The sequence below is a fragment of the Drosophila serrata genome, unplaced genomic scaffold (assembly GCF_035046125.1).
Source record: "Drosophila serrata isolate PLE 108 unplaced genomic scaffold, ASM3504612v1 contig_334, whole genome shotgun sequence".
NCBI lineage: Eukaryota > Metazoa > Arthropoda > Insecta > Diptera > Drosophilidae > Drosophila > Drosophila serrata.
Window position 1 is genome coordinate 2192233 of NW_028257232.1, and position 24331 is coordinate 2216563.

A 24331-nucleotide genomic window follows, 5' to 3' on the forward strand; every position below is an offset into this window, starting at 1 on the left:
GAAATCTAGTAAAATCAAGTCACCTCTCGCTTCTCGCCGCGTTCGGAGAGCAGAGCTCGGAGCAGTTCATTGCCCCTGTAACCATACTCAAAGCTGTGGCTCCGGGATGGCAGTGGCGCGTAATTGTGGGCACAGGTCACCTCCACATAATGATTTGGACGGTATTCCCCGCTCTCCAACTTCACAGTTACCCGATTTGTGGGACACAGCGACTGATAGGTGACCACCTGCCAAAATAATAAGATAAATATGGCTTCATAAAGGACCTACAAGAACTACTCACCCCATCTGGATTAGGATTGGGACCCAGAAAGGGTGGAGGTGGCGGCATCACACTGCGCACTCGGCGCTTGCGCACATTCTGGATTCCATAGGGCAGCTGCGCACTTAACTCATTCGCATCCTCCTCTTGACCATCGGAGACGGCATAATCCTCTTCGCCTTCGACATCCACACCATTGTCGCGTTCTGCTGGCCACTCATTCTCATAAAACTCTGGTTGACCTGGTTCTCTGCCAGTTTCGGCCTCCTCCGCGGCTGCCCTGGAATTGTAAAATGCATATGGAAATTTGTTAGCTTTGGCCATGAATTAGTGCTGCTCTACGGCCCAATGGACCCACCGTTGCCACCACGGATGCCTGCTGTCTCCGCAGGCAAGCGGAAATGACTGCAAAAGCGGTTAGACACGGAGAGAAAATGTTTGAATCGTAAGTTTAACTAGCAAATTTATAGTAAAAGTATAAACAATACATTGAATTAATTGTTTATCGAAAGAAAGCCCCAAAAACATTTATCTACATCTACTTATCTTCAGATTTTGAGATTTAATCAGACCAATTACACCCATTTATTATTTTAAAAATTAGTACCTTTCCCTAATTTTTTCATATGTAATAATGCCCAGAAGCAGACTTGGCTAAAAAGTAAAAAATAAATTCATTTTTGACGTTTGTTATTTGCATGGCCGCCGCTTCTTTCAGCCATTTTTCCAGCTGGCCAACAAAAGCGCATCATTTTGCATTCAACTGCAGGCAAATGCCAATGAATTTTTTAGCTTTCGCTTTGGCGCGCGGCTTTGTCTGAGGATTGCAGCTGAAGCTGAAGCTGGAGCAGGAGCAGGAAGAAGAGAAGCAGGAAGAGGAGGAGGAGGTTCCCCTCACCCTGTCCCACTGTTGACGGCTATGGTGATGGCGTTGTCCTGAGCCTGTGGCGCGGCACAAAGCTCTCCGTTACGCGACTGTCGTTGCCTGCCAGCGGATTTCCCCTTTTGCGTTGTCGATGCTTTCAGTGGAGGAGCCCCCCGACTCATCCCCATCATCCACTACCCCCTGTTCTTCCTGGTCGCCGCCGCCGGCTTTGGCTTTCAGTTCCAGCGGCGTTGGCATTTCGGGGAAGCGCTCACTCTTTTAGGGCAAACAACGGCTTTGATAGTTTTGTCGCAAAGTTTGCGAAAATGTTTTGAAAATGAATGCAGATGGAATAGTTGAGGTGAGAGTGGTTGTTTAAATTAGCGCAGAAAAAAACACGGAGGTCTTAGCCATAATACTGTTTTGTGGCTCTGTGGCAGCGACGAGGGAATAGTTGTGGCTTTTTGTGCTGCAGTTTTTTGAGAACTGAAAATCGATTTTACATTATAGTTTTAGTTGGTTAAATCAGGTCTTTAAGAAGCTATGAATATGTCATATTCAAGCTAGAAGCTCCTCTTATATTCCAGGGTAACCTCCTCCTATCAAACAAAGACTACAAAGTTTCCGTTTCTTTTTTGCTTTCCAAGAGCCAATTGTCCTCTTTTCATATTTTGGTTTTCATCTCGCTTTGTGTCCAATTTTTGCTGAATGCAGCAAGCAGATTACGTAATCCCCGGCACAGAAATCACTTGATCCTTGCAGCTCCTCCTGATCTCCGACAAAGGGGATAGAGTTCAGTCGAGAGGAATCAGCTTAAGCGCTTACGTTTGTGCTTACGCTTACGTCATGGCATGATGGCATTGACATTTAGTTGATATGCAACCAACCAGTGAGCCCGAGACCCCTGGGATTAGTCTGGACTCTGCTGGACTCTGCAGGACTCTGCTGGAGGAGCAAGTGCAACGGCTTCATTCGCCTTGTCGGCTCCAATCATTGGCGGTCACATTTGCCGGGAATGTGAATGCAGTCGGACGGAGTAAAAGGATGGATGGAAAGGCTGGAAACGGTAGTAGGATCCTCCAATATGGGTAATTTTCCTCATTTTCGTTGGTATTCTGTTGTTATTGCCCAAATCGGTGACGCTGGCAGTGATGAGAAGAGCTAGGTGTACCTAAGGGTACTTTTTCGATCTCATAAAGTATATATTCTTAGTATAAATTTATCATTCATCATCATTATTTAAAATAAATATTATTTTGTATTTAAAAATATATACTAATTAAGTTAAATAATAATTTAAATTAAATATTACTGGTCTTACCTTCGTTTACTGTTGCTGCTGCTGCTGCGGCTGCGACGAGCCAGCAGGAGTTGCTCCTGTTCCCGTCGCCTCTTTGCCAGCTCCCGTGCGTCCACTTCATCCGATTCCTGCCAGTTGCTGGGACTGTCAGGGTCCTGGCCAACAACAAACCTGCCCACACCTGAAACTGGCGCATTTAAGTCGGACAATTGCAGACGGAAGTCATTGCGAGCATTCTCGGGATCATCATCAAACTGTTCCTGCAACTGTCCCTGTTGCTGCTGCTGCTGCTGCTGCAAGTCGTGTATGCTGTGGATGGGATTTCCGTAGAGTTTTTGCTTTTGCCATTTGGCCGGTGCTTTGTTGTAGTTATAGTTGTCATTGTCATTGTTGTCCTCGTTGTCCTCGTTGTCCTGGATGCTGCCACTGCTGCTTTCCGCAATGCCATCGACATTCTCGTGCCCATTCCCACCGTGCTCCCACTTGTAGTTGTAATCGCCGTAGTTGTTTCTGCTGCCCGTAGTCCTAAAGCTATATCTATTGTTCCCAGCGAGTGGAGGTGATGCCTCCTCCATCGATGATGATGCCGCCTCCATGGCCTCCGCTTCGTCGCAGGCCAGGACGAGCGTTCGTCTGGAAGAGCCGCTGCCAAAACAGCGAGCAGCAAGAATGGCGGCCAGGAGCAGCTGCAAAAACAAAAGGGATATAGAAACGATGAGAAGGGGGTTTCAAGGGGTTTTCAGCGGAGGAAAATGTCAAACAATTGTGCTGTGTGGCCAATAAACTGCCAAGTGTCAACAGTTGGGTGGGAATATATCCTACGTTGTTCCAAGGGGGTTTTCGCCATGCAAATACACTCATTCAAATGGCAAACAATGTACGTGGATTAATATTTATCAAACGAGATTAGATATTCCGCAAAACGAGGATTACAACGAGGGAGAAACTGAAGCTTAAAATAGGGAAAAGGAAATATTGTATTACCAATTTAAAGTGACTTTTTGCCTGGTATTTCGCTTACTACTATTATCTTATCTTATAGTTATTTAATTTAATTGTTATTGTTCATTATTGCACAACAATACCAATTGAATCTAGCCATAAATTCTATTTAAACAATTAAAGTATTGCTCGCCAAGATAAGCAGTTTTCAGTTTCTAGGAAAATTTTCAAGACCAAACGATCGAAACTTTATTAATGGAATTAAATTTATGGTAGTTCCCCCGAAAGTATCGATTTATTGCCCTACAGGTGACGTATTTGCTTTTGTCTTATCAAATTGGAGTAACTCAGGGAACACCTTGCATGTGCCAGGTGCACTATCAACTCAATTCCCTTATCAAGGGCTAGTAGTAGTTGCATCATCCGGCGGGGAAAGCGTATAAATTCCAACGAAATAAATAAGTATTTACTTTGTAGCTTAGTGTATTTTGCAAACCATCAAATCGACCACTAATTCAACTAAGAAACTCAACAAAATTTCGATTGACGAAGCCGAAAAACTTAAACAGCCGCCGTCGAGTTGCTGAAGGGAAAGTTCAATTCCCCGGCTGGATGTTGACAATCAATGGAATAACGGCGGTAACCGAAAAGCGTCCCAAACCGAACCCAAATAAGATGAAAAGTTTTCGAAGGGAGTCAGTCTCCTCCATCCTCCCATCCGGTAATCCTGCGATCCTGAAGTTCCCATCCCTCGGAGGCTGCGAAAAGTTTTTGTTTTGCGGCAGCAGGACTTTAGACATGTCTGGTGGTGGGGATGTGCGATGGCTCCTGATTATGTGGTCTGGTCCAAGGGTTTGCCCCGAGTGAAAATAGTTGGAAATAGGCGACCTTTGGCGATAATATGCGGCACGCGCATCCCCCATATATGGACGGAGATATTTGCCATATACGAGTATGGCTACATTCATTAGAGGCACCCACTATATATAGTACGTGACCGAATAGTTGGCGCCCGGAAATGCTCAAAAACTAAGATATGAACACACACAGTGGCAGCTCCACTTCCTGTTCTCCTTTTACTCTGTCGCTCTACAAGTTCTTTTGTTTCAATCTGGTTTTTAGTTGCACACGAAGAAATAGTCTGTTTAAAGGAAAGGTACTATAACCCAATTCTTGGGAAAAATGTATTTTATATTAAGATAGAATATTATTTTCACGGGATAACTTAGAAAATATGTATCAAATGTTTCTCATCTCTATTTTACCAGTGTACTATATGTGCTTGTATATGGCTATATGTGCAAGTATCTCGGATATATGCAAGTGTTGTTGCCGCTCTGGATTTATAAGATTTCTTTTATGCTCTTGCCGGGCCTACCACAAAACTTCTTTCATTTATCTCGCCCACTCTCCCCGGATCCCTTGCAGGATCCTTGCAGGAGCCGGCAGCAGGGCAAGGAGCAGGCCGAAGGGGCCAGGCCAGCAAGTTTGTCAAACTATTTGTATGGAATTCACAATTTGTGTTGATGAAGTTTCGTCCAAGTCGCTCCAAGTCGCAGCTTACGAAGGCGACCGCGTGATCTGCGTGAACTGTGTGAACAAGTGTTTATGGAATTGAATTATTTTGCCCTGTCCTTTTTCTTTCTATTTGGGGTTTTTTTCTTGCTGGCCTAGATTTTCCCAGTTTTTCTTTCGAGCTTCTTGGGAAAGCCAGGTGGCTGCCGGTAAGAGGATGGAATGTGTGCGTTATCTGTTTTTGGGAGCTTACAGGTGGCTTTGTCTTAGGCCTGGTCCATCGCCTTGTGATTTAAAGTTGCCCAATAAGCCGCTTTCTTGGGTCAGGCTGGCTAAGAGCAAAGAATATCTGGTAAGGAGCTTCTAATACAACCTTATTAATTATTTAGTTTAAGTGTAGCTACAAATGTTCTTAAGGTGGATTCTAAAGTTAATTACTTTTTCTTTTATCTAAAAACAAATACTTTTTTGACCTTCAACCGCTGAGAGTCTTGACCACTATCTCGTCTAGCTTTAAACAAACATATTTCATATTTCTTTTATTTGTAGAGCCAAGACAGCCTCGTTTTTTAAACAGATGATTATTTAACTATTAGAATTACTATCTTGAGCTACTAAATATTTTAGGGTCCTAATCCGGTCTATCTCTCACTTGATGATTACCTGGGCTACATTTTCAAGTCCTATAGTTGCATTTTAATTACGATAAAAATCACAAAACACTCTGCACTTTATGACCATCTCCTGGAAGCCGCTTAGCCTCAATTTATTTTGATATTTTTGTGAAATATGTTTCTTGTTTTTCAGCGCCACACAACTGGAAATAAAAACAATAAACAACAAACAAACAGGTGACCTGGGCTATTGAAAGTATAATTTCATAATTTATGGTGTTATATTTGTGCATAGTTTTTGGTCGCTTGGCAGCCTTATGCAAATTATTGTTTTCCTCCTTTATCATTTCATATATATTTTTTGCAACTAGTTTTTCTTCGTTTTTTGTTATGTTGCAACTAGTTTGGCGACTGATGCTGCTGCTGCTGCCATTCAATTACATTTTTGCAATCAAACTGCAATGTGGCCAGACAATGTTCAGCTGCTCACCTGGCCAGGACAGACAGACAGACAGACAAAATATCTCGCTCTATATAGTATATATGTATGGTGGGTGTATATATCTGGCATATGTGTGTGCTTATATATATTGCATAAATTTGTGACCTTTCAGTTTTCAATTCAATTTCCACAGCACGGCGGCAATTGTTCGAACAAAACTTGGTCCTTGCCAGAGCATCAGCCAGCAGGCAGAAAAACAACGAAAACTAAGCGGGCGAGAGAGAAGGAGGACCAATTTGCATGCTTGTCGTCGTGGTGTGTATCCTTTTTCGGGGGTTCCCAGTTGCTGCTGGTTTTTATATCCGCAAAAACAAGAGCCTGCAATTCTCCCCTCGATTTGTTTTAATTGTTGCGCTCGCTCCTTGTTTTCGTCCGCTTGTTATTGTTATTGTTATTTTACTTTTTTTGTTTTTTTTTCTTTTGGGTAGCTCTAGCGCTTTCTGTCTGGCGCTTATTGGCAATTGTCAAATATTGGTTTTTTCCTATTATTATTGTTTCATCAATGGCATGAAGCGATTTTAATTAATCGCCAAAAGTTTGCCAATTTCAAAGTTTTTCGGGTATTAATTTGATTGAGCCATGTTCTCGGAATGTTGACAACATGCATGCGTTGGGACAAATTTAAGTTTTGTTTCTGTCTTTTCAATTAAAAGGCATCACCGCAGGTTCTCCTCTTTGGGATACCCCATGTTACGCATACGCCATGTGTGCCAGCTAGAGTTGCCATGTTTGCACACAGAGACCGGTTTTAGATAGGAAAAACCTTGACAAGTAGCAGATTGGTTGCTCTGCTGCCTGCAAATCCTGTTAATCACCTCTATCACAGGTGAGGCATCTGCACGTAGCTCACTTTTTGCCGCTTTAAGTCCCCGCAGCAGCAGGAAATAGAAGGAGATGTGGCGTCAAAAGAGAGAGAGAGAGAGAGAGTGGAAATAGTTACAGAAACTGCTGGCATTTCTGCTATTTTCTAGCAATTGTGTTTTGGATATTTCAAGAGCTTGAAAAGAGCTTATTTCTCTAATTTATTATCCTTAAAATGCATGGCTTAAAGTGAAGTTTATTCAGCTATTTTTATGTATACATTTTTGTAGCAACATTAACCTTAGCATCTCTGGCCAAAGGTTAGCATATTCAGGTGGCGGGATGTGTTCTTTCAACTGAGACTTTGATCCTGTCTGATACCCAGAGCTCCATCGGTGCTTGGACGTAGCTTTAATGCTCCAATTAGTGGCTCTTTCGTTCGCTGGCTTATTTGTGGTCCTGCGTTTTATGAGTCGCATTTGTGCCGATTTAGGATGTGAGAGTGCATTACAGCATCTCCCTTGGCCCCTGACTCCCATCCTCCGCCAATGGACCGAACAATGAACTTGGTGCCGAACAATCCCTGCACTTGACTTATGCAAACAGATATAGATATATGCTATATAGGGAAACCTAGAGTGAAAGCAGCTTATTCCTATTGAATGTCGAAATGCCAATATCGGCACAAATACTCGCATAATTTTGGATCCTCAATTACATAGCTGCCCCTGTGGCTTTTGTTCCCTTTATGTTCGGATGTGGAGGTGGAAATTAAATCTGCCAAAGAGGCGATTAAGCCAAGCGATTTCATTTGCACAATGCGCTATGGATACCCTGCCAGGACTCATTGCTACGGAGCGAGTTTAATCACTGGCGAAAGGATGAATGGGGAAGATATTAACTATCACTGAGCGAATGCTAGTATACTGATTAAAATAAACTGATTAAAGCTGGAATATATATTCTCTTACTTTCCTTATAATTTATTCCCCCATTTGAGTCGCAGTTTGGCGTTGCTGATCAAATTCCTGTTTGTTTGCCTTTCCTTTGATTTCCATATTGATTTATATGAACCTTGTGTGTGTGCAAGTGTGTGTGAGTTAGTTGTGGCGTGCGAGCAAGGAATGCAACAAGTGCAACAATGCAATCAACGTAAATACACACACACACACACATATACACTCGCACATGCCGCACAACCCCCCATGTATTTAAATGCTGCCCGAAGCATGTGTTTGTGGCATCGTGTGGAATTCTTGCTGCCTTTATACGGAAATGGACGTGTATGTGTGTTTTGAAAGGGGGAGTTAGTGAGTGCACTGGAAAAAATAACACCTACTTTTGTAAGAGAAATATTTAAAGAATTTAATACCAACTTGCTTGGTTTATTGTTGCTACAGGTTGAGCTAGAGTAGAGTTTCTGTTAAAATTTGATAACCTTTTCTTAAACTATAGACAGAGAGACTCTTTTAATTTTATTTTAATGTATATATTTTAATACAATTTTTGGTAAAATTGTTAAAAATTTCTCTGCATGCTCATAGTGCCTCTACTTGGGAGTGGAGCATATTGAAATTGTTGCCATAGCGAGCGTAATCCCTGCCAGCGACGGGTTACACGCTCTGAAAAGGGCAGATCGCCTGCCTTTTCCCGATGCTGCTGATGCCAACAGAAAAAAATGTAATAAACGCCAAGCAAAATATTTGTCAAATCAATTTAGCTCACACCATAAAGGAGGAAGGAAAGGGGTTTGTGTGTGTGCGTGCGTGTGCTGGTTGAAAAGGAAAATATGCAGAGTTCACGTACACCCGCATTCACACATTCGGATGGAAAGTTTTTGGCCCAGTGAGATAAATGGCACTTGAACATATTATTCTCTCTCTCCTCTTGTGGGGCGGTGAGTGGGTTGTGTCTAGATGTATTCGCTGCTTACTCCTAATCGTCGGGGAATTAAGGTGAACCACAAACTTGAGAGAGAGAGCTATTCTTTTCAGAACTTTTGCCAGCGAGAGAGTACATTGCAATTTAGTTTTTCCTTGAAAGTTTGTTGATTTCGGCAGATAGATTCTTAAACTCTTTGAATGTCTCAATGAATTATATTTGAAATCCTCTTAATGTACTAAGCTGTTTACCGCGTAGCTAAGAGCCCACTTAAATATATTTATATCAATTTCGGTTTCGAAAGGATATCTTTGCGCCTGTCTTCCCTTTCGACCAATTCCTTGGATTTTTGTATTTTTTATGTTATTTTATTTTATTCCGTTTTATGCCTTTCTTATTTGCAATTTGGCCTTTTGTGCCGGAGACCGCCTAACGGGAATATAACATGACAGCGACCCAAGTCTAGCTGTCTGTCGTGTGTGTAAAAAATTATTGAAGACCCCGTTGAAAGGCCCAGCTCCTCCGGCCCAAATCCTGTATCCTGTCTCCTGTTCAGCTCTACTCAGTTGTATATATTTTTATTCTTTTTTCTTCTTTTCTTTCTGGATGGCACATGCTTTGATTGAGGTATGCCGCACCAACAATAACAGGCAGCGCCAGCAGAAATCTCCACTTATTTATTAAATTTACTGCGCTGCCTGTCGCCTGGGAGACGGCGCCAAAAAGTGGGCAACACTAAATTCGGCAAACCAGGATGGGAAAAGGAGAGGAAGTGGAAGTGGAAGCCAAGCCCCAAAGGCCTGCCTGGCACCGAAAAGGGCTGCAAATTAAAGTTGACCAACTGTCAGAGGACAGGGGACAGGGGACAGGGACTCAAGTGGCCAGAGTTTTTGCCCCATCCATTCAGCCTCGAGGCTGTTGTAAATTCGCATTAAAATATGTCAAAATGACAAAAGTCCTCGTCCCTCTTTCATAATTTCAATGGAGTTGTTTGGGGCCAAAGTAGTGATGGCCAGAATCTTAGGGACTGACGGTTGTAAAAAATAAATACCAAGCTGGAAACTCTTAATAATTCCTAATAATAGTAAGCTCAGACTTATTTAGGAGCATATAATGGATATAAAATTTAATATTGCTAAATGTCCCATATTTAAATCTCAATTTAATTTAATAAGTTCATTCATAAGTTATATATTTTCCAACATTTTCTTTACTTTACCCAGAGATACGGTTGTTGGAAAATATATAATAACCATCACTGACTGCCACTTTGATTGCTTTTACTCCCCAGAAACCGACGAAGCAATCCTTTGAGCCGATGTCGTCGCCTGACAAATTGATGCTTTGACATCCTTCGAGCAAAAGTTTAATCTCTCTCATTGACGAAGTTAAGGCGCTGTGAGCCATTCAAGTGTGCAAATATTTGCCAGCCTGTTCTTATTAAATCTTTTTTCGGGGCACTGCCTTTGGGGTTTTATGCATCAATTTATCACCCCGCCTGAGATTACGAAACGAAACAGATTACAAAAATAAAGGGAGGGCGAGCAGAAAAGAAGATGCTCTAAAAACATTTCAATCAGCTCAGGAAATGGACACAAACTTCCTGCACTTTGGCTGCAATGGCAGCTGTTCAAGAAAAACGCTCTGCAATTATTGTTACTGGATGGTCATTACGGGAAAACTGTTTGCTGCACTCGCTCAAAGAATTTCCCAAGTTTAGGCTGCAGGCGTTGCCAGTAATAAATGTCATGTGAGACCCACTTCCGTTGACAGGGCCGTCCGTGCCATCCTTCCTTCCCTGCTTCCTTCCGTTTGCTCTATTTATGTGGCAGCACTTAATGACAATCATGTCCTGATTCTGCTGCCGAAATTGCCTTTTGCAATTGCCATTCTTCTGTTTATTTGTGCAACCGAAAACTTTGGCTCGTTTGTCGATTGCACTCCCTCGGTTCTGATGAGTGCGGCCTCTGCTGGGTGTTGGGTGTTGCAAGGACGGATAGACGGATGGATGGATGGATGGATGGCACACAAAAGGACCCGTGCCCAATTTATGTTCAAAGTTTACCCACATAAATGTGACAAGCCTGAGCTGTGTATCCATGTGGTATTTGGTTTCGAGCAATGCCAAAGGCTCGGAATGCACTCCAAAAACATATCTATATCCTTGAGGTGCCATGCATCAAGCTGGGAAGCAAATTCGAAACTGTGCCTTTGATGTCAATGCTGTGAAATACCCAAAGAATTTCTTTAATACTGTTAATGATTTAAAGAGTACATTTGAAAGTAATTTCCTAACTAAGAAGATATTAAATAAAATTACAATAACCTCTTTCCTCTTGAGACTCTAAAGATTTCACATCAAAGTGTGGCATGCTTTTGTTTTCTAGTTGAAAGCATTCAGATCCGCTCCGATATATAAATACATAGCATACGAGTTTCTATGGCAGACATCCGACTCTCCGGCAACGACATGTTCTAAAACTTTTCAATATTTTCCAGTGAAAACTTTTGATTGTGCCGGCGCCACAGTCACCTGCCTGCCTACGTCTTTTTTCATACAAAAGCGACTTCCGATTTCCTTTTAGAAGTTGTGGAGTATTTGATAAGTTCGACCGAAGGACTGGCACTGCTCCTTTATATGACATTATCCCTGACCTGACCCTCGGTGCTGCTCCTAACATATATTTACATTGATTGAGGTTGAAGAGTAATTTTGCCAAGCACTGAAATTTGAACATGACTCAAGTATGTGTTGTTCGGGCGGCTTAGGGCCTGAGTTTGGGCTTTCGTGGACTTGATTGTATTTACTCTGTGCCCAAATCACGAAAGTTCAAACAGCCGAAGCGGATAATGCCAGTGGCAACCCTTTTCACAAAACTGAAAATTGTGTTACTCAAGAATTGCCAGCTAAGTAGCTACCAAGTAGTTGCAATCCATACGGGTTATGCCTTCATCCTCATATAATATACATATATGTATATAAATGTATATTCATATTGTGGCGGTGACATTTAGATGCGAATGCGAGATACTTGAAGAGCGGTCGCAGATGCAGATGCAGATGCAGATGCAAGTGCAAGATACAGAGGCGGATATACAAAGATACAAATACTGTTGAGGTAAGCCAGCCATTCGAGTGGCAATTTGTGCGTGCAGCCAACCGGAAAAGCCACTCAAGGCGAGTCGAGTCATATGTGTAGGTGCAGTTAGAGAAAAATCATAAGAAAATAATGTATACCAGCTCTGATATATAAATAAATAAATTAAATATGATCAAGTATTAATAAAAAGGTACTAGTAATTCTAGTACTAATAATTCTGACCAATCAAAATTTAAAAACTTCATAACTATGCCAAAAAGCCATTAATTTCAATTCGGAAGGCGGTCCCATGTTAGTTTTTATGAGGTTAACAAGTCTGCATACTCAGTTTAAAATCTAACAAAATTGATTTTTTTTGACAATTTTAACGATGTAACCCCTTTCCTTTTTTTGCAAAAATGGAACATTTTTGAAAAAAATTATTTTCTGCCGGAGATGTCTAGAAAGATTCGTCTGTTCGTGCAGATCAAGAATATATATGATATGTGGGGTCGGAAACGACTCCTTCTCTGTTTTGCAAGCTCCTGACTAAAACTATAATACCATATTTACCTACGTTTTTATATGACAATTTTTTGTACATATTAAAGCTTAAAAATCTCATAACTTAGCCAAACAAGTATTAATTTTAATTCGGAAAGCAGTCCCAAGTTAGTTTTTTCAAGGCTAAAAAATCTGCATACTTCATTTAAAATGTAAAAAATTTAACATTTTTCACAATTTTATTGATGTAACCCCTTATAAAACTTTGAAAAAATTTTCAAAAAATTATTTTCTTTTCTACATGCCCAGAAAGATCCGCCTGTTGATGCTGATCAAGAATATATATGATTTATAGGGTCGGAAATGACTCCTTCACTGTGTTACAAGCTCCTGACTAAAACTATAATACCATTTTTGATTCGATATTTATCTATATTTTTATATGACAATTTTTTGTAAATATCAAAGCTTTAAAATCTCATAACTTAGCCAAATAAGCATTAATTTTAATTCGGAAAGCAGTCCCATGCTAGTTTTTTCTAGGCTAATAAATCTGCATACTTCGTTTAAAATGTGAAAAAATTAAAAATTTTGACAATTTTAATGATGTAACCCCTTATAAAATATTGAAAAAAATTACAAAAAATTATTTCCTTTCCTTCATGCCCAGAAATATTCGCCTGTTGATGCTGATCAAGAATATATATGGTTTATAGGGCCGGAAACGACTCCTTCACAGTTTTTTAAACTTCTGACTAAAGCTAAAATTCCATTTTTTGGTCGATATTATTTATATTTTTATATGACAATTTGTTCAACAAATCGAAGTTTAAAAAACTCATAGCTTAAACAAAAATGCATCAATTTTAATTCAGAAAACAGCCCTATGCTAGTTTTTATTAGGGTAATAAATCTGCATACTCAAATGAAAATATAAAAAAATCAACATTTTTGCTAAATTTAATGATGTAACCCCTTATAAAATTTTGAAAAAATTGGCAAAAAATTATTTTCTTTCTTACATGTCTAGAAAGATTCCCCTTTTGATGCTGATAAAGAATATATATGATTTGTAGGGTCGGAAATAACTCCTTCACAGCATTATATGCTTCTGACTAAAGTTATAACATCCTGAAAGGGTATAAATATCCGTTTATTAAAAAGTGAAATATTTGAAACAACAGAAATGTTTTCATGTCCTCGTAGAATCAAATTATTGTGAGTCTAGTAAGACCTCTATACCTTTATTCTGATCTATCTCATAAATTCCGTGTTTATCCCCGATTTCCTTAATTTTCTCCTAGTGCCTTGGCCAAAAGTATGAATAGAAGAGTGCTGAGATTGCCGCAAATGTGAATGCAAAGAGGTCCTGTGTGTTTGTGGCGCTTCTAAATCAGCTGGCGAACTGCATGTCGGAGGCAATTTCAGTGGGCGAATGGCGATGCCAGAAGCCATAGGATAGGAGAGTCTGCTCGATAAAATAATCATGAGCTCGCGGTGGCCGGAAACAAATGCGCATTTAACATTCATGTTGGCCGCCGCATAGATGAAGGAGCCAAAAATCAAATGCACACATGCAAAAGCCCCCCGCAAGGACTTAATCCCTGTGCAGGCAGAGGTCCCCGCATTCCACGATAATCCTTTACCCATTCGCTCGCTCTCTCCGGACTCTCTGTCTGTCAGGGTTATGTAAAACCAGCCACAAAGTCATTTCACTGAGCGGATGTTTGCGGCCAAATGAAAGGAGAGAGAGCCCGGGAAATCGGCAAATGGGAAAATGGAGCGGGAAATCGTCCTGTGTGCCTGGGCCACGTTTAGCACGCGCACGGTCGTAAATTTTTTTGTTGCCCTGCCCAGCCCCTCGCGCTCGGACAGTTTAATTTCGATTTCCCTTTTATCCAATGGCTGCGAAAATCGCGCGTGCAGTTCCAAAAGAAGTCCGAGGAAAATCATGGTGAAAATCGAGGGAAAGTCGAGGAAACTGCTGCCGGATAGGCCATGGCGAATGGGGGAATGGCCGCGAATGGCGGAAACGAAAGCGACAACTGCAAGAAAGTCGCAAGTAATTCGTAATGCATAAATAAACGCAGAGAGAGCAGCAACATTAAGGACATGCTCCTTTTCTGGAGCAGCTTAAAATTGTCGGGCACGTTGACTTCAAAAAAAAAAACTGGCTCCTTTGCCTGTCAACGCTCCGCTGCCGTGACATTTAAATTAAGTTCGTGATTTGGCAAATTTATTTTGATTTATGCACATTTGCATACGAGTTCCGAATGAGGAAATATCTAGTTTTTACCATTTGCAAAGCGATTAATTGCCATGTCATGGCTGCGAAATTAATTTCTATTTTTGAGCGACAAAAATCGTTACAGAAACCTCTACATTTCTTTTTAGGTCACCAAAAGAAATGATCTAATAAAGGGGATTACATACATATGTTATATCCGGCAGAAGTCAAATAAATCAATCACAGGCAAAAACGGAAATTAACCTTTCATATCGAGTCACGAGACCATATATGATTTAATAATATAACAATAATACATTCATGAGGTACCAAAATAACCTAAATTTATCATCGTTTATACTATTTGTATCCTAATTTTTGCTTTCGTTAATATTAGATTTGCTTCTTGTTTTTTTACTTGTCAATCTGTATCCTATTTGTCGCTTAAATGTCATAATTATTAGTCGTCTTTTGTAGCCATTATATTCTCTTACTCGTTGTCCTTACTCGCCCTTCCGCTTTCCTGTCTTTTTGGCTTTCAATCTAGATTGTTTTGCATTCTTTGGCTTATTCATGGTTCAACGTAGTACTTGAGTCCACAAATCAAGTAATAGAGAGTTTTTGTAGTGCAATTTCAGTTCGTATTTCAATCACATCTCGTACATATTTAAGCCGACTTGCGGGATATAAACCTTTTACGTTCTGTTACCCCTAACTCGTTTAACGTCCTGCTTGTTCATAAAGATACAAGAGCCAAAAAAAAGGAGGAAAAGGACTGGGGAAGGACAGACAAGAATTGAAAAAGGTCAAGTGGCGGTAAATAAAAACAGTGTATGGCATAAAACTTTATATTACACATTTGCACACATGCAGGCCACTTAGTCATAAACGTCTGCCCCCGAATGTACTATATATGCCATACATATTTATATTGTATGTGTATAAATTTTTCAATATAATTTTATTCGCTCGCTGGCCGCTACTTCACAAATTTGGTTATCACTGAAACGTGTGTGCGCAGCGGATTATCCTCTCCGCAGTCCTTCACATTTACATTCCCTCTCGTCCCCATTGTCCTGTGTAGTCCTTTCGTGTGTTGACACTGTCCGTCACGAGATTTTTATTGCCGCAGCAGCGAGAGAGTCGCATTAAAAACAAATCAAAGATACAAAGCACATAAATACTTTTACGAGTTGAAAGCCGTTGCCTGTCGGCAGGGAAATGCGGATTGTTTCGATGGGATTCCCTTTCAGTTGGGCCAATTTTGTTATGATTTTTCACTCGGCTGAAAACTTGAGTCTGGTTTATTTAGTCCTAAATCGAGATCTAAGGAGAGTTGAATTGATTTGATTAGAGAGTTTCGATTTGTTTCGTTTTGTTTCATTTCGTTCGTTCGATTGCTGCAGAAACCATAGGCCGTGGCAATTCTTTTATTGAATTTTCACAAATTAAAAATAAATTATATTCGCTGGCCCCCAGCCCAGGCTGTAATTAACAAAAACTAATTACATTTTGTGGTGGCTTTCAGCAGAAGAACCACACTCATACACACACATATAGATTTAATAAACATATTTCCTATTTAACTTGCATATTGTTCGGAAATTATATCCATAAACCAAAAGGCAGAGTCAATAAATTAAAGTTAATTAAAGTATCCAAGGCAAGGACAAAGCAGAGATATATATTTGGAGAAATTCAATCATCATAAACACCAGGGCCGTCCTGGTTATATAGTATAAATCGTACCGACTTTCATGCTTTTTAATCAACTCGGAGGCTCATTAATTGGCGATTTCCCGCCACGAATCAATTTTTCCGAGTCAAATAAAATAAATAATCGCATGATTGATGTCCACTAATTAACTCGGATGTTCTTATTATTATTATTATGATTATTGGGTTTCCCCATTTGATGATGATGAACTCGAGCCGCGTACCTGTGAACGCGTAATAACACTCTAGAAAGCTTGTTAAGTCCGTATAATCAGCGTTACCCGCCGGTAATTATGTGCATATAAATTGCGCGTTGCAAGAACATGACGTGATTCTATACATATTTCTTACTACACTCCACCCCTGGCGCTTAAAGAGCTGACTTTAAGGCCTTGAAAACCGCAGGAATTCTGGCAATTAGTCAAAAAAAACTAAGGCTCAAATGGCCTGCGGTCCAGCCTTGTTGGTTAGGCGGCGAGCTATTTGCCGGAATGATTTGGTAAAAGTTTTTCGATTAACCTGAACGGGTCGCAAGGACAACTATTAGGAGGAGATGGTTGTGGTGTCCTTTGGCCTATTTTTATGAGCGAAGTTTTAATGATTTACGAGTTATAGTGCAACACATTCGTTGCCGCCAAGTTGGACAACTTGTTAAGGGGCCAAAGACTCAGCTGCTCCCTGATGTAAAGAACAGAGAAATTAAGTTTATTTAAACTTTCTAATAACATGTTTCTTGTAGTGTTTATTTATATCTAGAGAAGACTGAATTAATAATATTTTCTTAAGGTTCTTTATTAGAAATATATTTCTTAAAGGCTATTTCTTTTGGTGTCCTTCAATTAAATCCCTTCTGCACTGTTTATTGATTATCCTTCTACTCTTCCTCACAGATTTTCAAGCAAAATGGAAAGGAGAATGAATCGAAGGCAAGTGTGAGTATGAGTCGAGTGGATTCATTGATTGAAATTTACGATTTGCCAGCAGGAGAAGCTAACTCTCTCAGCCTGTTGTTCTCGCGCGCGTTTTGAAGCGAAGCGGAAATGTTGTCATTGGCAATTCGGGGCGCCATTCCGCCTTCTGGCCAAACGGCGCGTCACTTTCATGGCTAACGGAAGTCCTCGTGTTATTTATGGGCTCCTCCTCCAAGGGGAACCGAAGGAGGTGTCCTCAATTATGCTTTCCACCAAGTCTCTAGCTCTGCACACTCTCTCTCTATCTCTTTGTTTCCATTTAATAGCTTATTAGGACGCAAACGCAAACAAAGGGCCGATGTGAAAATCCAATTAAATGTGACATCTGCCCCAGAAAATCCACGAGTGAGGCGTGATTTTGATATATGGGTTAAGTCGAGTGTGAGGCCCATGGCCGAATAAACAATTGATGAAACTTTCATTCGATCAACGGCGCTAATTTATGAGGCTTTCCCCTTGATTCCGCCGATTCGTTCCTGATTCGAACCTGATTCGTATGCAATGGTAATTGACAATGGCCAAGTGACTGACTGTGGGCCTGGCCCGCAATTAGTTGGCCATAATGATGCATCATTATGGCCAGTAATTCATCAAGTGAGCAGCAAGCCTAGCTCTCGGCCTGATTTTCCCCATTCATAAATCACCAGCACTCCAGTCACACACTGCGTATGAGCAATTTGATAAATATTCAAGACAAGTGTATGCAAAACGAAATGCTGTGAGCTCCGAGATCTCTCACTCTTCACTCTATATTCCACAGAAGCTGGCCATATATATATTTTACCTACAGAGAGCGAAGAGCATTACTTAATCTCGTTTGCCAGGGACATTTTGTCAGAGGAAAAGGCGGGAAATGCGCGCTAATAAGTCTGCAACGTGACATTCGCCGTTTGGCAAACAAAGTTTTGCTCCTTGGACAGCCTGCGGCTGCAAATGAAGAAGATGACTTTATCGGTGGACCAGAGTACAGAGAACAGAGAAAAGCCAGCAAAAAAATGAAAATGACAGAAAGTGGAAACAAAAATGGCCCGCCATGTTGCCGTGGCGAATGTAAATAGCGAAACGTGATGGGCTCTCCTAGGATGGGAATGGCTTTTTAGGGTGGCTGCCAGAGTGACAATAAATGCCGGCGGTTATGTATAAATTGCTAAAGTGTGCGGAAAGATTTACGGGTCCAGCCAATGGACCAAAGTGCCGTCGCTGTTGCAGCCCTCCCCCCTTTTTAGAGACCTCTCCAGCCCGAAAACCCCTCCCTTGCTTCGCAAACAAATAAGCAAAGCTTAGAGCCTGGCCTGGCCAGGTGCTTTTAGCCTGATTGCCAGCTCAGAGCAGGTGAGTTGCTCGGTGGCTGCCTGACTGCCAAAGAGGCAGCCATCTACTCACAATGACAGTTTGGCCAGAGCTCTCAACACAAGGTGGCTTGTCGACCGGGTCGAGTGCCGTGCCCTGTCATGCCGGATGCCTGATGCCAGATGCCGGATGGAGAGATGGACCGAGTCCCAGGCTCAAGGAGCTGTTGTTGTCACACTTATAGGGTGACCTTTCGGGCCTAATCATCTGCATGGGGTCAGTCGATTGGCTGGCAAATTGATTTCAATTAGCATCGGTCGTCCCCACCCGGCAGAAAAGTCACCCCGGAAAAGTTATTAAAAATTTGTGGGCCAGACGGCGCACATCATTCACACATTTACGCATAATTTCAGCGACAGAGGAAATGACAGGGCCAAACATCATTATCCTGTGACTCCTCCTCTTCTATACCCTTACAATAACGAGAGTTTTGAAGTACATATGCAACAAGACATTTTATATATATATATATAAAATAACAGAATGCTTCAGTTTATGAATGTGAATTGATATTTATCAATATATTTATATGACAACTTTTGTGGAAAAGTCCAAGTTTAAAAAACTCATAACTAAGCCAAATGAGCATACATTTCAATTTGGAAAGTAGCAACATGTCAGTTTTTATTACGGTAATAAATCTGTATACTCAAATTAAAATGTAAAAAAATCAAAATTTTTGTCAATTTTAACGATGTAACCCTTATAAAATTTGAAAAAATCGACAAAATTTTTTTTTCTTTCCTTTATGTCTAGAAAGATTCGCCTGGTCGTCCTGATCAAGAATATATATGATTTATAGGGCCGGAAATGACTTCTTAACAGCTTCTGACTAAAATTATAATACCCTGAAAATGTATAAAAATAGTCCTTGATTTCAGATATATCTAGCATACATGGCGTATACTTAACGTGAAAACCCTTAAATTACGTATACGACATGTGGGTCTTAGGAATGAATAGTTTAACATAAATTGCTTCAGCTGAAAAGAAAGAAAACCAATTAAATTATAAGATCGAATCGGTACTCAATCATAACCAAGCTTTAAATAATCGATATTAATAAATATTTTTATATTAAAATTTTTCGACAAATCAATGTTTAAAAACCTCATAACTCATTAATTTGAACTCGGAAAGCAGCCCTATGCTAATTTTTATTAGGATTATAAATCTGCATACTTAATTTTTTATTATATATTATTTTATTAATTTTTTTTACAATTTTAACGAAGTAACCCTTTATAAAAATTTCAAAATTTAAAAAAAAAGGAATTTTTTTGAAACAAAGCTAGATTGATTCGGTTTTTAATGCTGATCAAGAATATATATGGTTTATAGGGTCGGAAATGACTCCTTCACCTTATTACAAGCTCTAGACTATAATTAAATTATCCTGCAAGGGTATAATATTTTAAACGACTTTAGTACCTATTACATTTTGTTTTACAGATCTTAAAGAGTTAACTCTATTTTTTCTGCACGTTTAAAGTGCTCTTAAATAAATGTTTTTTATTATTAATAAAAAAAACTTCCTCCATATAACAAATAGTAAATGCAAGGGTATAAAATCGCCTTCATGACTTCATTTTCCACTTTCCCTTCCATTTTTCGCTTAATGAGCTGGGGGAGGGCCACGCCCCAGCCCACTTCCGTTTTTCCCCCCTCGGCTCACACTTGAACCATTTGTCGCCATATTTATTTTAATGGTTGCTCAATTTAATCACTTCAACATCGGCGCCACACGCTGATGGACTCGAGTGCTCCGGAGAATGTTTTTTCGAGGAAAATTCGGAAAAGAAGGTGCTGGGGGGAATGTCAGTTAAGAAAGTGAGAGAGAGAGTGAGAAAGAGAGAGTGAGAGCAGGAGTGGGGGAGGAAAAGCCAAGGCAGCTTTTATTTTTGTGGTTGAAAATGTTTCAAGATTTCATTTTATGCGACATTTAATTAAGCGCGCCAACTTTTTTTTAAGTTTTAATGGAAGGCGTCGTCGCACACGCAGGCAGTACACACCCATCCATAAATGTATGGCCATGCCATGCATACATGTATGAGCAGCACACAAACACAAGCACACGCCTCCTGCTCTTCTCCGCGAACGCATTTTGTATTACTTTGGCACACTTTACTCAACCATTTTCAGCACTCTACGATTGTGATGGGGTATAATGGATATCAGGATAAAGTTGGATAAAGAAATACCCAATATTCTCTGCAAACCAATCATTTTAAGTCAGTTTTCCCCCTTTCAACCCCGCCAATTTCCTTAATAAAATATACAATACAAAAGTGAGGGTATATCCGCGTTTGTTGCCCCATCATCTATAGGTTTTTCAACATTGCCCGTGCACTTTGCTTAACAGTTTATTAAATTGACTTTCCGTCGCGAGGATGCAGTAAAATATTTTGCGAGAAAATATTTGAAAATTTATTAAATCAACCCCGGGCCATGCATCTTCATCCCGGCCTCTTCATCATCCAGCTTCCAGCTTGGATCCTCCTGGATCAGGGAGTGAGGGCGGATGGTGGTAGGATGAGGCAGGTCCTGGGCCTGTCTGCATTTTGTTGCTTGGCCGAGTGAAATGAGCAGCATCCGGAGGAGGCTATAGCAGCTGCAGGCGTTGCATTCTTAACGCCCCAGCACTCGCTTGCCCACATTCACATGTCCTGCAGCTGCCAGGCCACGGGCTACCGCTGCATCCTGCGCGCTGTGTGTGTGTGCCACGTAGGGTGTGTGTGTGTGCGTACTTTATTCCTTTTCCTGTGCGCTAGCGCATTTCCGCTCGGCAGACACTGGAAACTGATACCGAAACGACGGAGGCAGGCAACGAATTTTGATGCATTTCCCGGGGAATCCCGGCCACGTTTAATGGTGGAGCGCGCACGCGAAGAATTTATGTTCAATCTTAGGAAAATAATGATTATCTTTTATTTTATGGTTGAGCGAACGACGACATGCTACTCCCACTACCATCATACAAATATATATATTCCTGATCGCTGAAGCCTGAATTTCCTGGAATCCCGGTCATATTTTCCGGAAGCACCAACTAGGAGCAGTAGCAGCTATCTTGTCCTTGTGTGTTACAGGACAATTATCGGGCGACACAAATTGCAATTGCCCGAAGCTTGGGACAATTGATGGGCAGCCATTCATTATGTCCTGGCGAACAGGACAACAACTGGCACCGAAGCAACGCCCACAAAAACGATTTAAATTCTGATTGAGAAGGCGGCGTGCACTTCAATGGCTCTTCGTAAGGTTAATATCCTTGAGGGGCTTTGGCTGCTGACTCAGCTGGAGCATTGATAATGCGGTTGATTGGGAGACTGGACTTGCATTTGCACTTGAACACTTGCAAAGTGAAATCTGAGCTGGCAAGAGGATAAGCTTAATTACTTAGCTACTAAATATATATATGTTTCCCAAACTATATGAAAATAAAGCTTAACTTATTCCATTAGAAGTCCCCTAAGAAAATGCTAGTGTCCTGCTAAAGTAATTAGTTAAAAAGTAATTATAATATCTGCCCACAGAAATCTCCCTTTTACTTTAAAGATTCCCACATATTCACTGTAATTATTCTTTGCCCTTGGCACACAGAAACCTCCTCCTGCTTCACGCGTAAGAACTTTCCAAGGATAACGTCACTCAAGCCGAGAGATGTATTCAAGACCCGCAAATGATGTAACCTGCTGCCAGCTACCGGATAACTTAAAAGTGCCTGGCAGCAGCAGAGCAGCACCAGCACCACAGATCCATATAGACACACTTTATGGCTGACCATAAATTCCAATTAAAGTTGCCAGCAAAATGCGGCGAGTGTGTGCGCGAAGCAAGTGCTCCATTGTAGCGGTGGTTTTGATTAAGTATACGCCCCGTGGCAAGTGCAGCGGCAGCCAGGCAATGGCTGGTGCCACATGTGGTGCGTTTTGCTGCATTCAAATGGCAACTGGCAACTAGCAACTGGCATTTGGGCCCATCTGCATTCCCGGCTTTTCGATTCCCATTTCAATTCATCGGGGGCGGCCCAGGCAGAGGCGGAGGCAGAGTCAGGGGGCGTGGCCGGTCGAGTGGAGCGAACTTTTTTGGCTCGCCATGTTGACTTTGCGTTTAATTGTTTTATTGTCCGCCAAGTGTTGGCCATCACCACACACACACACACATAGTCGCTTTTGAAGTTTGCTCTCGGCCAGGCTCTGTCGTTGACCTCGTTGGCGAATTCCCGCCTCGGGATGACTACCAACGCTTTTCCTCTCTTTCATTTTCCGCTTTTCAGTTCGCTGAGTTGTCGAATTCAGAAGGAGCGGCAGAGGGTCCAGACCGTCGCCTGCTGTCTGATATACGAGCTTCTGGCGGCTGCACAAATTATGCCAAGTGCAATACTTGAGGCACTGGTCTGGGCAAGGGCGCGGAATGGGCGTGGCATTGCCTCAACTCAACCGGCAGATTGGCGGCTTTAATTAACTTGTGTGCAGGGAGTAAAAAATATGAAAATTCTCAAGCAAAGAAAAATTAAGTTGTTGAACTTTGTTGGGTCTTATAAGATAATATATTTTACAAGAATAAGAAACAATTTTTATTAAGGTTAAATAAAAGTTTGCCCTTCTTTTCTTTCAGTGCTTTAAAATCTCATTATTCTGTTCGTGTTGATTCTGCGTGATGAATTCATCCAGTTTCGCTTTAATTTCAATTTTTATTAACAAGCAACTTCATTACGGACTTCAACTGAAAGCAAACAAGGACACACAGCATCCACCTCCACACCGCTTGTCCTTGTAAACTGTGGCTTTATCCCGGTCTAAGCTGGCTTTAACAGGACATTAAGCCGACATATACACATAATAAACGCTGCTGCATGTGTTTGTCCTGCGGTCTCTGCAGACGTAACAAAAATATTTGGCTTTTTCGGCCACTGCAACAAACTGGCTTCCAGGTGGTCGTCGGTCGACAGCAGACAAAATCCAGACTAAAACCGAAACAATATACCAAAAGTAACAAAAATACAAAATGCCCAAGCAGCAGCAGCAGCAGCAGCATTACTTTAATGGCCATCCCACAAAACTCGGACTCGATTTTCTTGGCCAAGGTAAGCAATTGCGTGCCGGCCATCCATAAGTTATCCGTCCGTTGGCAATCCGGTCACATAGTCAGCCGGTCCGGCCAGGTCCAGCTCCTCCCCCACTTCCTTACTTCCGCCACGAATGCATACAACACAGTTGACTTGTCAGCCTGTTAATTTGCTAAATAATTTTCGAATCCGCCCCGCCCTTTTTCGAACAGTAACTCAAGTTGGCACGCCTCCTTCGAGGAGCGAACGTGCCAAATATTTGGCATGCGGATGTGTTTTGGCCAAGTTCAGGGAAACTCTTAATATTTGGGGTACTTTGATGGAAAAACAAAGTACTTAAGAACTCTATCAGATGCTGGTAATTCATTTTTATATTTTATACTAATAAATTATCTTTTCTAATTTAAGTTCAATTAATATTTACAATATTGTCATCCTTTTTATTTCTTAGGAATAATTGTTTACATCCTGGTACCCTTTCAAGCCAAACTGTACCTTGCCCATCTCTGACCAAATCCTGAGCTTTGCCTAATTCGGAAAGGATACATCCTTTGGACAAGGGGAGAAACTATTTATGATTTCCCAACACGATCCGTCCTACACCTTTACTACTCTTTCGTTTATTTGTTTGTCGTTTGCTGACTACGTGAGATGATTCGGTTTGGTTTAAAACAAAAATTCCATGAATCCCATGTCCGGAGCCCAATGTCCTTCACACACACACACACAT

At 41.1% G+C, this 24331-nt stretch overlaps 1 protein-coding gene across 2 annotated transcripts in view; it reads right to left on the minus strand.

Annotated features, from left to right (window-relative positions):
- LOC110180053 (uncharacterized) overlaps window positions 1–24331 on the minus strand; it is a 30629-nt gene that overhangs the window by 578 nt on the left and 5720 nt on the right. The window contains exons 1-4 of one of the 2 annotated variants that reach the window (XM_086837681.1): window positions 3250–3379; window positions 2449–3113; window positions 284–542; window positions 24–227 (exon numbers count right to left, since the gene is read on the minus strand). In XM_086837681.1, coding sequence (XP_086693807.1) covers window positions 24–227; window positions 284–542; window positions 2449–3113; window positions 3250–3288 — 1167 coding nt within the window. In that variant the 5' untranslated portion in view covers window positions 3289–3379. Of the gene's footprint in view, window positions 1–23; window positions 228–283; window positions 543–2448; window positions 3114–3249; window positions 3380–24331 lie in introns of those variants that run through there. The other variant, XM_020947675.2, reaches the window with a different exon arrangement.